Here is a 15,973-nt window from a genome sequence, read left to right on the forward strand (position 1 = left end):
CTGTACTCGCTTATTTTCTTTTGCTCCTGGTGAAAGGAATAACATGGATAAATATTTAGAAATGTTCATAGCATTTCTGTAACTTGAGACCTTATTGTCTCCACATGATTTTTGTGAGCCTTCTTTTGTTAACAGCTGTTGGACAGTAATCCCCAAAAATGAATGAAGTTAAAAAGAAGTTTATCAGAGAGTCTAAGCTCACTTATAATACCCAATTATTTCAAGTGAAATAAAAGTTTTAATTAAACCCCTTATAACATATCCATCCCAAATTTCAATAATGCTGAACTACTCCTATCACTACTTCAAGTCAATAAATACAAGCACATATGTATAGCCTCCCTCTATATCCCCCCTGGAGATAATATTACCACACTCGAGAATATCCTATTCTGGCTCTCCACCAACATTAGCAATGAAATCATAATTTTGGGTGACACAAATATCAATTGGTCCTCCATTCAGTCTTCCACAAACCCACTTAATATCAACCTTTATAACTTCTCACAGCTAATTAACAACATAACCCGCCCCTCAAAAACTCTTTCCAATGGTAGCATTCTAGACTGGATCTTAGTCTCTCGCTCTCATTATTTCTCTGATAGTGGTACACTTCCAGTCTCCCTTAGTGATTACCTACCCATCTTCACATACTGACTCCCTGTACCTCTACAGAGAACACATAATTATATTACTACCCGCAACCACAAAAACTTCAACCCAATAGCTTTCTCTGACTCTCTAAAAGTAGTTGACTGGAACATTCTAAAAACTTTACCTCTTGATAATGCAGTGGCCCACTTCAACACAACCTTCTTAAACCTCCTAGACTACCATGCTCCTTTAAGGACTGAAAGAATAAAACTAAAAAACACCCCCTGACTAACCAAAAACACACTTACAGCCATGCAACATAGAGATAAAATCTGGGCACTTTACCAGAAAAATAAATCTCCACTCGTCCATAATGAATTCAAAACACTTAGAAACAAAGTAAAAAGGCTTGTTATCACCGATCGACAAAACTATTTTCCATATTCCAAAATACTAATAAAACAAATCCTCAAAAATTCTGGAAAGGAATCTCTACCCTTATCAACCCTGGCAAAACAGTCAACCCCAGCCCAGATCCCAATGCTACTGACATGGACTTGGCTATACAATTCAACTCCTTTTTCATTAACTCTTTTTCCAAACTAACCTCCTCATTCTCCGACACCAACGCATCCTCGACCTCACCCCCATCCTCCTCTACCAACACCCTTCCCTCCACTCCCATCACCACTCTCACTTCCTCTCCAATACCACCATCCTCTAATATCCTACCTCCCCTTCCTCCACCTTTCTCACTAAAACCTGTTCCCACATCTACCATAAAAAACTCCTCCAGAAACTAAAGCCATGCTCTAATGCCCCAGACAATATTCCTTCATACTTCCTTAGCATAGCTGCAGAAGCCATTGCCTACCCTATTAGTATTCTAATCAACCACTCTACCAAAGAAAGCATAGTACCCCAAGTTTAGAAAAAAGCCTTTATCATACCTTTGCATAAAGGTGGCAATAATAACAATATGACAAACTTCGGTCCCATAGCTATCCTGTCTCCCATCTCTAAACTCCTAGAAAAGTGTATCCATCTGCAGCTCCTACCTTACCTCTTAGACAATCACCTGCTGACTCCAAGTCAGCATGGTTTTAGACCTGGCCACAGCTCTATGACAGCCCTCCACTCCTTCTTAGAAACTATAAATAAAGCCCAGGACTCCGGTCACATTGTTTCTACCCTGCTATTGGACCTCTCAAAGGCCTTTGACACTATCTCTCACAAACTACTTTTAACTAAACTCTCCCAGCTTAACCTATCTCCCTCCTCATTGAACTGGTTCTCTAGTAACTTATCTAATAGATTTCAAGCAATCAAAATGAAAAAAAGCCACCTCCTCATTCCTTAACACTCCAACTGGGGTCCCCCAAGGTTCCATATTGGGTCCTCTTCTATTTAACATATTCATAAATGACTTCCACAATTCTATCCCATTCTCTAATATCATCCAGTATGCAGATGATTCAACTATTACCTGCTCTGCCACATCCATCCCAATTCTCCAAAAGCTTACACAAGACGCATTCTCAATCACTGAACAATGGATGAAAGAAAACCACCTAGCACTCAATGCCTCTAAAACCAAATTAATGGTATTTACTCCCTCTAAACTCATCTCTATCAACACAAACTCTTTTTCAATCACTAGCAACAGCAACATATCCTTGGAATTGGTGCCAGAGGCCAAGTTACTTGGGGTTCAAATTGATAGTCAGCTTAACTTCAACTCCCACATACACCTAAATATAAAAAAAAAAACTCATCAAAAAGTAGGCATGCTCTGCCAACAAATTTGCTTCCTTACACCCTCTACTAAAATCACTCTCTCTTCCACATTTCTTATCCCCTCTCTTCTATATGGAGCCCCACTCCTGACTAACCTACAATCTTCCCTCAAACCACAACTCTCCTCATGCTACAACAAAATAGCCAAATTCGCTACTAGTCATAAAGCATCTACCCACCACTGTTCTCTCCACAAACTAAGATGGCTAGAACTACCCAACCAACTCATCTAGTCTCAACTTACTCTTGCTCATAAGCTCATCTTTAAACCCTTCCTTTGTCCATCCCTTTCCTCTGCCTTTAAAATGCACCTCCCCAGCAGAGTACTCAGATCTAATAACCAAAACCTAATTGAATTATATAAACCAACTCATCCCCCAGGAAAAAAATCTCCTATCCAATGGTCTAGCACGTCTCTGGAACTCCCTACCTCCAGCCATTCGTACCACTTTCAACCACTTTATATTCAAAAAAATCTCTTCACTCTCATCTACTATCCCAGTGGGAATGCTCCTGCACCCACCCTATCCCAGTGGGAATGCTCCTGCACCCATCCATCATATCTATTATCCCAGTGGGAATGTTCCTGCACCCTCCCTATCCCAGTGGGAATGCTCCTGCACCCATCCATCATATCTATTATCCCAGTGGGAATGTTCCTGCACCCTCCCTATCCCAGTGGGAATGCTCCTGCACCCATCCATCATATCTACTATCCCAGTGGGAATGCTCCTGCACCCACCCTATCCCAGTGGGAATGCTCTTGCACCCATCCATCATAATTCTACACTGCCTTACCTCCTTCCTCCTCCTTTCCATGAACTTCCTAGCTTCTGCCTCTCCTAACTTTTGTTTCCTTAGCTAGCTACCTAAGACACAATGGCTTCTCAGTATCCCTATAATGGAATTTAATAATGTAACCATTCAAAATTAAATTTACAGTGTTACTAAGTTACTGATGTGGCTACATCAAACATTTTTGCAGTTGTTCTTTGTTTTTGATTATTTCTAGCATTTAAACATTCAGCATGGCTAATCCCGGCTATGCATTGCCTTTTGAAAGGACTAGATGCCTGTCCTATAATCTAAGGAATCCCCTTTTCCCATTTTGTCTTTTTCTACATGGGGTTGGCATGTTGTCTTAGCTGTCAAATGTCCCTATCTCACTTAGTTCAATGCCACCCTTCTACCTTCTTTGACAGTTATGGCTGACTGCCATAGGTCTTCTCTCACACAATCCCTTCATCTCTTTGCAGGATGCCCTCATTTCTTCTTGACGTTTTCCTGTCTGCCCCAAATCTTCTTCACCACATTGTCTTTTGCTTTTCTGTACAGGTGCCTAAACTACCATAATGTCTTCTCTTTGACCTTCTCTGCCATTGGTGCTTCTTGGGCTTCTGCTCTGATATCCTTATGTTTTCATCTGACCCACAGTTTGCATCCTATTCTCCATCGCAGGCACTTAATATCTTTCAGCTGCCTCAGCTGTTCTGTCTTCCCTGTCTGGATTTCTGTACCATACAGTAGTACTGGTCTCACCGCTGTTTTGTACACCTTATATTTCAGCTTCTTTGGCACTCTTCTGTCACACATGACCCCTGACACTCTATGCCAGTTGGCTGCAGCCCCACTGACTCTAGCTTTGACCTCCTCATTCAGACTTCCATTTTCCTCAACACCCCTCCCAGAAACTTGAAGCTGTTAACCTGTTCGACTATTTTCCCTTCTATCTCAGTTTTCATTTTCTCTTCTAGTTTCTCCCATTTTGTTGGAATTAAAACTATGTTATCTGTACTCAATTTCAACCCTTGTACCATCATTTCTGCATTCTGTTCCCCTGACCTTTGTTGAAGTTCTGGGCTTTGTCATTGCTGGGAAATTCTACTTCTTTAAAGAAATTATGCCCATTTTACATTACTTATAATTGGTGATTTAGGTTGTGCAGCAAATTTAGACTGTTCTTTTCCACAGGTTATGTAAATAAATACAGACAGGTAGCACAAACTAATATGAAATATTGTTCCTCAGAACACAGCGGTAAGCAATAACATTTTACAGAATAAATACAAGTTAAACATAGCATGTATCTTTGCTCAGATGAAACATTTAGCAATAATTTTGAAATAATTGCTTGGTAGTTTAATACTCATATCTAAAAGTGATGTCCTTGGTGAATATAAGCTATAAAAATGGTCATGTTGACACATATTCCTTATCCAGTTCTAACTACAGTCTCACTACCACCACTATGCCACCTTAAAGGACCAGAAGAAGCAAATGTCACAATTTCCTTAAAACACCATCACATTTTCATCCTTCTGATCTGATCCTTAAATTATCTGATGTAAGCCAGCATAATTTCAGTATTACCTCCTTGGTTCTTGTCTACAGCTGGTGTGTGATCTTTCTGACACTATACAGGTGTATCTAGAAATCTTACCTGATGTTTTGTAATTTCAGTTTCTTATAGTTTTTGCTATGTACCTCAATGATTGTCTACTATACTGCCTAACTAAAACGGTTAACTTCTAACCTATTATGTATTAAAATCAGCTGTATGTTCTATATTTTGTTCTCTCATGTACTGCATTCGTTTGTACTGTGGAGCTTTTCTCCCCGGGCATCCGCTGAAAATGGACCTGTGTCCAGTCGGACTTTCCCAGTAAACAAATGTAAATAAATAAATAAATAATTATACCTTACCTGGGCCAATGCAGCATGTGTTATCATTATTTCCAGATATCAGACAGGAATGTAGTTTATTTGGGCGTCTATTATTATAAGAGCCACAATCAGCTGCATTTCCCTCTGCCAGCACAATTTTCCAATTCTCATTAATAATTCATAACCCTTCTACTGTTGTTGGTATCTATACACATGTCCAGTATAAATACCCTTCTTCCCATGTCTTCTCTGATGCTCATTTATAAAATAGGTGGAACTGTGTTTCCATTCTGTCTCGTAACTTCTGAGCTATATTAATTGCAATTTCCATACCACATCCACTGTTCTCAGTTTTATTTATTTTATTTTATTTTATTTGCAGTTGGTTTTCCAGGATAGTCCATTGGGCCAAGATGAACCCGTTTTCAATGGAGTCCTGGGGAGAAAAGCTCCAGAAACAGGGTTACATATCAGTAGTGCCTTTTATATCATCCGTTCCATTACAGAAATCTTCGTAGGTTCATAGGTGTACTAGGCTAATGGCCCTGGAGCCTTTACAAGCCTAGCCCATGGGTTTACCCTGGCATCATGCCACCCGACATTAGTTCCCAGTGCCTCTGTCAAGTAGAGCCACTGGAGTGATCCCAGGGTGAATTCTTTATTTCCCATCCACTCATCAAGATTTCTGTTGAAGAGGGCCAGCGAGATGCTCTGTTTAACTGTATGGGAAGTCTATTCCAAAGCATGGGCAGTCTCTGGGTTATGAAACTGTCCCTCCAGTATGTTCTGTTGATTGTTGTAATGAGGTTGAGGATCCTGGAGCGTGTGGTGTGGAGGGATTTGGATTTCTTTAGATGTAGCATTTCTAACAGTGCTGGGTCAGACATGACTTTGTACGTCAAGCAGAGATTGCCTCTAAGTAGGCGATATGAGACAGAGAATAGTTGGAGTTTTTTGAGTCGGTCCATATAGGACAACTTTTTAAGGCCTAGGATCATCTTTGTGAGATACTTTTGCAGCCTCTCCAGTTGTTGCAGATGTCTAGTGAGGTACATGCCAAATGTGACATTGTACTCGATGACTGGCCTAATGAGGGAAGAGTAGAGGGAGACAATGACCTCTTTCTTCCTGGATGCAAAATCCTTAGTAATGAGATGTGCCACATAGAAGGACTTTCTGACCACAGTGGCAATGTGGTGGTCAAAAGACAGGTTGCTGTCAACCTGTGTTCCCAGATCTCTTATAATGCCTTCCACATTCAGTGGACTACCATTGATGTGATAATTCATGGGAAGTGAGTTTTTCCCAAAGGAGATGATGACGCATTTTTTGGCATTGAGCTTAAGGCCATGGCTCTGACACCAGTCATTGGTCTCAGTGAGGCCTTTCTGCAGGATGTCAACATCACCTGAGGAGTTAATAATAGCTCCCAACTTGCAACTGTCTGTGAACTTTGCCAGCCAGAGTCCCTTCATGTTGGCCTGGACTTCAGAGAACTAGATACCAAACAGGAGAGGACCCAGGACCGATCCCTATGGGACTCCACTCATGACTGTTTGGCAGTCTGACTTAGAGTCAGCTACTTTCACACTGTGGGTTCAATCTATGAGCCAGTTTGCAACCCACTTATTGATGCCTAGCTTAGTGAGTTTTTCTATGATTCCCAAGTGGGGAATGGTATCAAAGGCCTTGGTCATATCAAGGTAGGCTGTATGAACCAGGTCTATATTGAATTAGCGAACGCTTAAAAAAGCAAATGCTGATTCGACCCTATTTGAACGAACACTGAAAATCCGGAATACCCGGAACAGCGTTTTTTTATCAGGGAAAAAAAATCGCTGGGCCAGTTTTGGGAGTTTGCCATTTCCTCCACTGTGGTGTGAAACTCGGAGTTGGTATATTTAAGTAGGGGAGTGGGGGGGGTGAAGCCCCCCACATTAAATACGGTTTTAAGTTGTTTTTATTTATTTATTTTTTTTGTGGAACAGCAATTTTTTTCCCTGGGAAAAAAATCGCTGTTCCGAGCGTTCAGGATTTTCAGCGTTCGGGGAACTAGGGTCGATCAATCAGCATTCGCTTATTTAAGCATTGGCTGATTTAATATAGATCCGTATGAACCACCTTGCTATCATCCACAGCTCTGGTGACGGACTCAAAGAAGTCAACCAGGTTGAGCAGGCATGATCTACCCTTCACAAAACCAAACTGTGTGGGATCCAGAATTTGAAGATTCCCTATATCCTTGTTTATTAGGTCCATGATGATGCGTTCCATAACTTTGCATATCAGACTCATCAGGCTAATGGGGCAATAGATCCCAGGGTCTGTAGTCACTCCTCCTTTGTGGAGAGGGATGACTGTAGCAGTGTGCAGTTTGGTAGGGACAAAGCCTGAGTTGAGGCTGTGATTGAACAGGGCACAAAGGTGTGGTGCCAGTTCACTCTGTAGTTCATATAGAACACAGCCAGGGATATTGTCAGGTCCCATAGAAGCTGTATTCTTGGCCTTGTACAGTGCTGTTTTAATCTGTGCAGCAGTAATTCTGGGTGCCTGGCAATCTACTGGTATTGTGATTGGTCCTTTGGGTGGGGGGTAAAGTTAGCACTGAATCTGTTCGCCAGTATATTGGCAATATGTGTTGGCTCGGTATAGGAGGTACCATTGTGCAGTAGCTCACAGCAAATCTGGGTATTGCCATGAAGATTCTTTACATAACTATAGAAGGCCTTGTGGTTGTCTTTACTATCTGCTGTAATTCTGTTTTCATAGCTAGCTTTAGGGGATTTGATGAGGGATCTCAACTCATCACCTATTCCTTCCCAATGGAATTGTCCAAATCTTCCTCTACATCTCATTAACTCAACAACTTTTCTGTCTGTTATTGACATCAATGTAACACTTACTACTGGCATGGAATTGCCCTTGTCCATGTTATTGGTTAACATGTCTTTAATTCTTGCATGATTTACCTTTTTATTGAGCAACATAGACTGGTATCCTTGCAACTACTTCAGTCCTTCCTTCCTAATTTAATTGCATTTGATTGTTTTCCAGTTGACCATCTTCCCTTTAAATTTGTCTTTTAATTTGTGTTATTGCTGCTCTAGATTTCCCAGCTTCACACAATGCATTCTGCTATTCAGTTTACCACCACCACGGTCTGTTGCTTTCTATTCCACTTTGTTCCATTCACATTTCACGATCTTCATCTCAAATTTCCTTCTCCCCTCCTTTCATCTTTATCTGCACTACTATCCTTCAAGTCTCCCTCAATCCCTTGCCTCTTCTCTTAACCATCCAATGTATATTCCAGTATTTTTATGTTTCTGTTTTAAATTACCATGCTGTGCCACAAACGAATGAGAATTTGCACACATAGTCACAGCTTTATCTGAGACGTGTTATGAAATATTTGCAGGATCCATATAAGCTTACATTAAATATCTGTTCCAGTGAGAAGCTGCTATCTTAGCACACACAACTCTCTTTAATGAGTCCTGCTCAAGCAAAACTGCAAAAGAAGCTAAGTCAGATATTGGGACCTGGGTGATGTAGTAGGGCAAGCCGGACACCCCACCCCCATGAAAGGGCTTCACTAACTCCACCGCATTACTTAATATAATCTGTTTCAAGGCTGCATAGGTAGGGATTTACCTTTCTCTTACATTGTTTGTCAGTTTTCTGTCTTAGCTGATGTTTGTATTCCATTCATTGTGTGAATGTGCTCAGCTGCTTTTTTTTTTTTTCTTTTAGTTCAACAGTCACCCTACCGGAATACTTCAAGTTTCCCTTGTATGCTAGTTCAAGTGCCTCAGGACAGTATGAATGTAGCCACAAATCTCTCTAGGAAAAAAATAAATAAAAATATTATTAACATTATTCCCAGGTATTTCTTTTTAACATTTTTTCCTTTTCTTTCTTAGGAACAGTACAAATTCTGCTACGAAGTAGCTTTGGAGAACTTGAATTATGGCCGATTGCCAGACAGAAGCACACATTCCATCCTGTCCCAAGAATCGAACGTGACACTACATGATTTCTGCATCAATGACATGAAGAAAACATAATGTTGTTATGTTTCTGTCTTAAATGGCTCTTTTTTTGGAGCTCTATGAACTATTTGAAGGACAAAAACTGCTTGCACTGCTCATTCTTCACATTAATGCTGCCGTCACCTTGGAGACGGTGCAGCTGTGGGACATCAATGTCATGTCAAAGCATTGACTCTGCAGAACATCATAACTAGATGGTAAATTGAGAGCACAAATTACTTTCTTATGAAGAAACTTGTATCTTTTTAAATAAGTCGTTACCTGTGACTTTATGTTTATCAATGCTATTTTTGTTGGATGCTTATTGTACATTTTTGTTCTATGGAAATGCAATATGAATCATTATAAAAGAGATTTAGCTATATTTGTATCTTTATTATATGATATGTGCACACACAATGAAGTATAAATAACATGAACTAAAGAGACTAACAGTGTAATAGCATTATATTTGTCAAAGCTGTAGCTTATTTTATCAGTATATTGTTAATGCTCATGGAAACAGAAAAAAAGCTTTGAAGAAATCATTATATAGCTAAGCAAATTTATGACTGACCCCAAAAGGCCAAAGCTTTTTCATTTGTTTATATTGTAAATATATTTTTTTGATTTTCATCAGATTATTTATTCATTAAAATCTTTTTGTGAAGCAGAGTATATGACAATCATTTCTTAACAATGCAATTTTTTAAATTATCATATTGAATAGCAAAAAAAAAAAAAAAAAAGTTCAAGAAAACAGTAAATATAGTTAGGACTTGTGTTTTTTTTTTTTTTTGGAAGGACATTGTTATCTGTAGTGGCACAATTTTTGAGTGGGAATTTTCTTCAAATCCCTATCATTCTCATTATTTGAGATGTGTAAGGTGAGCCTACTAGCTTAGATCTTGATTTTGTGGAGTAACATAATGAATATGCACAAAAAAGTACATCACCATGAATGCTGATTTATATTTCTTAATAACATGAAATTCCATTCTCGGGGCATAAAATCTGGGAATTACAACTGTCATTCTAAGTGTAATTTGTGGTCAATATCTATGGATCTAGGACTTTTGTTCGAAAGATCAAAAGTCCGCATCCATAATTACCGAACATACTTTACCGAAAGTGCTTTCACCAAAAAATCGCTTTCGTTAAAGTATGTTTAAAAAAAATTAAACCTACTGCAATGCAGAGGGGCAAGCCCGATTGCACCCCCCACCCCCCTACTTTAATATTCTCACTCCAAGGTCGCACTACAGTGGGGAAAAGAGAATTTTCCCTTATCCGCACCGTAGTACAACTGGCACAACAACCATACTTATCCGAAAGTGCTGCTTCGGTGAACAGCATTTTCAGTTAAGTATGCTCAGTGATTTCTGTTTCGGTGGAAAGTGCAGATGGAGATCTGTACGGATCCCATATACATATATATATATATATATATATATATATATATATATATATATATATGGATCCATATCAGATCCACAACAGAACACTTACCCTGCGACCAAATCACCGAAACCCATCACCAACACATCTCCAACAATGGTAAGTATAACTACTGCGGAACGGAATGTATTCCCTTTTCCACAATAAAATAAAAAAACAAAAAGAAACATATATAGCAAGGGAGCAAGCCCCCCTGCACCCCCCACACCCCTCTACTTAAATATACCAACTCCGAGATCGCACCACATTGCATAAATGGGAATACATCCCGTTCCGCACTACTTATACTTACCATTGTCAGAGATCTGCTCTGTAGGTGATGTGGTCGCTGTGATCTGGTCTTCAGGTAAGTGTTCTTTCATGGAACTTATAGGTTCCCATATATATATTTATATATATATATATATATATATATATATATATGTATATATATATATATATATATATATATATATATATATATATATATATACATACATACATACACATACATATAAATATATATGCCACAAACAAAGTTGGGTAAAGTCTCTCAAGGAACTGCATGCACCTCTAAATGCAAGAACAACAAATATATATCCAGCGGTCTTCCAAAATGAAAAAACAGTAAGCAAACAGACTGTATCGCAACTATTTTATTATTTCATAAAAAGATGAATAAAATCCTGTAACAATAAAGGCTTTACAGCAACTTTGTTTGTGATATTAGTCTTGTAGTTGCTTGGGCAGTTTTTTGATATATATATATATATATATATATATATATATATATATATATATATATGTATATATATGTGTGTGTGTGTGTGTGTGTGTGTGTGTGTGTGTGTGTGTGGGGCAGACTGTGCTTGCAATAAAGGCTTTACATTGTCGTGCTGTCTCCTATTATTGAGTGCTGGATACGTTTTTGGGGCATATGCGGATTTGTTTTTCCGTGCAACAGTTTGCTGGATACGTGCACCAGAGACATTTTTCTTTTTGTGATGTTAAATAGAATTTGAGTCCAATGGACCACTCCAAGAAATAATGAATTTTTTGTGGAACAGCATGTGCCACAAAAGCTTTGTGTCTTGTTTTATTAAGTATTTTGGATTTTTTATCATTGTTCCTATAGTTATTCATTCTGTTACATTTGTTTCCTGTTTGCTATTTTTAAGAGTTCATAGAAGAATGTGGAAAAAGTGTTCACTATACTCATCAGAAGAAAAGTTAGCAAATGCACAACTAAAAAGTAAACTTTCCTGAGCCTTTTGAGACTCATAAATCAGAACCAAGCAGAAAAATACACCAGGAAAATGAGATTGTTGTAGGAAGGACATTGAAGAAGTTAAAGACAGCAAAGTAAGGAAGGATCCTTAAAGAATCAATTAAGGATGACAATATCATATATAAAAGTGATGAAAATGTATAGAATCTATGTTAGTATTATTTTCAGTTTAGATTATAAAAATGTGCAGTTATCTTTGATATTCAAAAGTCTGTTGCAGCATATATAGAGAAGAAACAGGCTTAGTTTGCTTACCCATTTAGCAAACATAGAACGAATAATTAAGATCTTCCAATCAAACATTAGTTAGTAGACTACATATCGTGTGGGTGTAGGGGTGGGGATGGAACATGTCCTGATGTATTTATTAAGCAAAGAGTATTCATTATACAATATTGGGAATAATACAAAGATGGCTTATTACTATTCCAAGATGTGCACATTGATTGGACAGTCAAATCAGCATGCCTGTTGTAAATTGAGCATATACCAATAAAAAGAAGACTGGCTGCTGAAGGATTGTTGAACATCTGGACTTCCCTTTTGCATATGCTCATTGCCATCCTTAAATCTATATTACAAGGGACAGGGTAAACTCTAATAAAAGTCAATGACATTCTGCAAAACTCTGGACATTTTGGATGTAATGTTTAACGGCAGTAAGATTGATTATAATGCCTGCAACCATTCCTCTCAACAGTCCTCAATTTAGGATGTTACTAATCTCATAAAATTTTAGTTTTTCTGGTACAAAATAAAAATAAAAAAGGAACACATGGGTGACTACACAAATCTACTCCTGTATTTTCCTTTAAATTTGTCTTTGAATTTGCGTTATTGCTACTCTAGATTTCCCAGCCTCACACAATGCATTCTCCTTTTCACTTTACCACCACCAGTCTGTTGCTTTCTATTCCACTTTGTTCCATTCACATTTCAAGATCTTCATCTCAAATTTCCTTTTCCCCTCCTTTCATCTTTATCTGCACTACTGTCCTCCAAGTCTCCCTCAGTCTCTTGCCTCTTCTCTTAACCACCCAATGTATATTCCAATCTTTTTGTTTCTGTCTGTTTTAAGTTATCGTGCTGTGTCACAGACGAATGAGAATGTGTACACATAGTCACAGATTTATCTGAGACGTGTTATGAAATATTTGCAGGATCCATATAAGCTTGCATTAAATATCTCTTCCAGTGAGAAGCTGCTGTCTTAGCACACACAACACTCTTAAATGAGTCCTGCTCAAGCAAAACTGCAAAACAAGCTAAGTCAGATATTGGGACCTGGGTGATGTAGTAGAGCAAGCCGGACACCCCACCCCCATGAAAGGGCTTCACTAACTCCACCACATTACTTAGTATAATTTATTTCAAGGCTGCATAGGTAGGGATTTACCTTTCTCTTACATTGTTTGCACATTGATTGGACAGTCCAATCAGCATGCCTGTTGTAAATTGAGCATATACCAATAAAAAGAAGTCTGGCTGCTGAAGTATTGTTGAACATCTGGACTTCCCTTTTGCTTATGCTTATTGCCATCCTTAAATCTATATTAAAGGGACAAGGTAAACTCTAATAAAAGTCAATGACATTCTGCAAAACTCTGGACATTTTGGATGTAATGTTTAACGGCAGTAAGATTGATTATACTGCCTGTAACCATTCCTCTCAATAGTCCTCATTTTAGGATGTTACTAATCTTATAAAATATTTCTTTTTCTGGCAAAAAATAAAAAAGGAACACACAGATGACTACACAAATGTACTCTTGTATTTCCTACACCACACTGATGTACTGTGCGAGTGCGGTGGAAAATAGTAGAAGAACACTAAAGCGCTGTTATACAAAGACATTAGTTAAGAAAGGCAATCATGTTATTTTCTTAAATAATGTCATTTTATAATAGCGATAAGCCACTCTCGAATGTAAGTATCATGGGATTTACCCATGCTTGGCTTTATTTCATCATTTGGGCTTCACCTTCATGATCAAATCATGCCAACCATCGGTACGATACCCACATCCAGTCATGGGTTATTGCTAAAACACATATCAGATAAGGACGCCATCACATGCCAAAAGGTATCAAACAGAAAAGCCTTCTGGTGTAGCTGAATTGAAGGATAAAAGGTAGACCATAGAAAATTTTATTTGAAATGGAAATATCTGTGATGAAAAGGGCAAACTTGGCAGCAGCAGCAGCATAAAAGTGCAGGTTAGTACTTAGAAAAGTAGAGATAGCCAGAGGATTGGCTAAATCAATAATAGGAAAATTTTATATCAGGATTTTAGGCAGTCTAGAACATTTTTTTTTTAATTTTTGGCATGATCTTGGCTGCTTTAACAGAGTCATATTATAACAGAACTACTAACAGACTGGTGAATTTGATGGTTATTTTTGATAAGTAAAGACCAGTAAGGTCGGAATCTGATCAGATCATATTTTATATATTACAGATTAATTTATCCCATGGGTTTTTATTCAAACCTATTGTCATGTATTTATGTTTTAATATTGCAAACTCCACAGTGTTTTAGTTGTTTGCTAGTTCATCGGTTATTAACCGAGTAGATGGATTGATACAATGATGATAAAGCTCCATCACTATGTTCTTCACATAGACCAATATTTTTATTAAATATCCATTATAAGCTGTTTATATCTATTTATGCTAACAGAATTAAACATTTTTCCATTTATTAATAAACAAAGATCAAACAGGTTTTATAGTAAATAGACAAGTTTATGATAATATCAAAAGAATAATTCCATTAACTGAATATGCCAATGATATGAAAATGAGTTATCAATAATTAATTTAGATATAAAAAAAGCATTTTATTTTGTTAAATGGTTTTCTTTATCTTTTACATTGGAAACATATGATTTTTTGATAATTTCATGCAATGTATTAACTATGTTTACAGGGATTCCTTAGCAAATATTAAACTGTGTTCATTTATGTCTCAATCAATAAAAACATGTAAAGGCACTAAACAAGGTTGCCCTTTATCTCTCTTATTACTTCCTCTGGTTATAAAGTTAGCAAACTTCATAAGATCAAATTTAGATATAAAGGGATTTAAAATAATTGATAGTTATTCTTCCAAAATTCATCTTTTTTTCAGAGTATATTTTATTAACCATTAGTCCTATTAATACAGCTTTTGGCTCTTTAATCAAATCACTAAAATATTTGAGTCAGTATCAGGCTTAATAATGAGAAAAATATCTTGTTGGTTAATAATAGTTTAAATTAATGTAAAAAAAAAACCTTTACTGAATTTAATTGGGATAAAAAACAAACTGAATATTTGGGAATCATACTGTTACATAATAATAATGAAATAACATCAATTAATTGCAGTAACATTTTGGACTCTGTTAAATTGTTAATGAATAAGTGAAACAAAATGTTTTCTTTTTCCTATGAAAGATAGATTAATGTTAATTAAGATAATTATTCTACCAAAAACAGTATATATAATTCAGTCAACTTCTCTTTTCCCCTCAAAAAAAACTTTTTAAACAGTTTAACAGTCTACTTTTGAAATATTTTTCCTGGTTGCCTAATAAACCAAGATTGCCTTTGGGATACCATACAAGATATTGGATACATGGTGAAGTAGAATTTACAGATAAAGAATTATATGCATAACATTGAGGTTAAACCCTAATTGTATGGCCAAACGGAAAAACAATCTCGAAAGTATTTGGTTAAATAGTAATAATAACATAACTAGACAACATGTTCAAACTTCAGGAAATAATTGTAAATAATTATTAAAGGAATACTTTACTAGGAATATGAATAAACCATCTGACTCATATTATATTAATAATATTTTAATTACGTTTAGAAATTTGATTTGAAAAATCCTGACTTTGAAAGCCTGGGTTTTCACAATATTTCCTGTAGCCTTTATAATAGATTGCATTAACACTTTAAATTTCTCCAAAATGCTATTTATATTAGATGATGACCGGAAGGTAATTACTTACTATAGATTTTGTTACAAATAAGTACATCATGGATATGGAAAACTGGTTAAATTTATAATAAATAAACAATTTATTAATTTATATATAAATCATTCCATTTGCACCACTGCATTGGATAAACATATAGTTTCACATGATGTTTCACACACCTTTAAAT

At 37.0% G+C, this 15,973-nt stretch overlaps 1 protein-coding gene across 8 annotated transcripts in view; it reads left to right on the forward strand.

Annotated features, from left to right (window-relative positions):
* Positions 1 to 9,761, forward strand: part of PTPRM (protein tyrosine phosphatase receptor type M) — a 4,358,319-nt gene extending 4,348,558 nt beyond the window's left edge. For all 8 annotated transcript variants that reach the window (XM_044066519.1, XM_044066517.1, XM_044066518.1 and 5 more), the window contains one exon: positions 8,979 to 9,761. In XM_044066519.1, coding sequence (XP_043922454.1) covers positions 8,979 to 9,122 — 144 coding nt within the window. In that variant the 3' untranslated portion in view covers positions 9,123 to 9,761. The remainder of the gene's footprint in view (positions 1 to 8,978) is intronic.
* Positions 9,762 to 15,973: the final 6,212 nt, after the last annotated feature.

The sequence above is a fragment of the Protopterus annectens genome, chromosome 3.part1, assembly GCF_019279795.1.
Source record: "Protopterus annectens isolate FY-2018-M chromosome 3.part1, PAN1.0, whole genome shotgun sequence".
Lineage (NCBI taxonomy): Eukaryota > Metazoa > Chordata > Ceratodontiformes > Protopteridae > Protopterus > Protopterus annectens.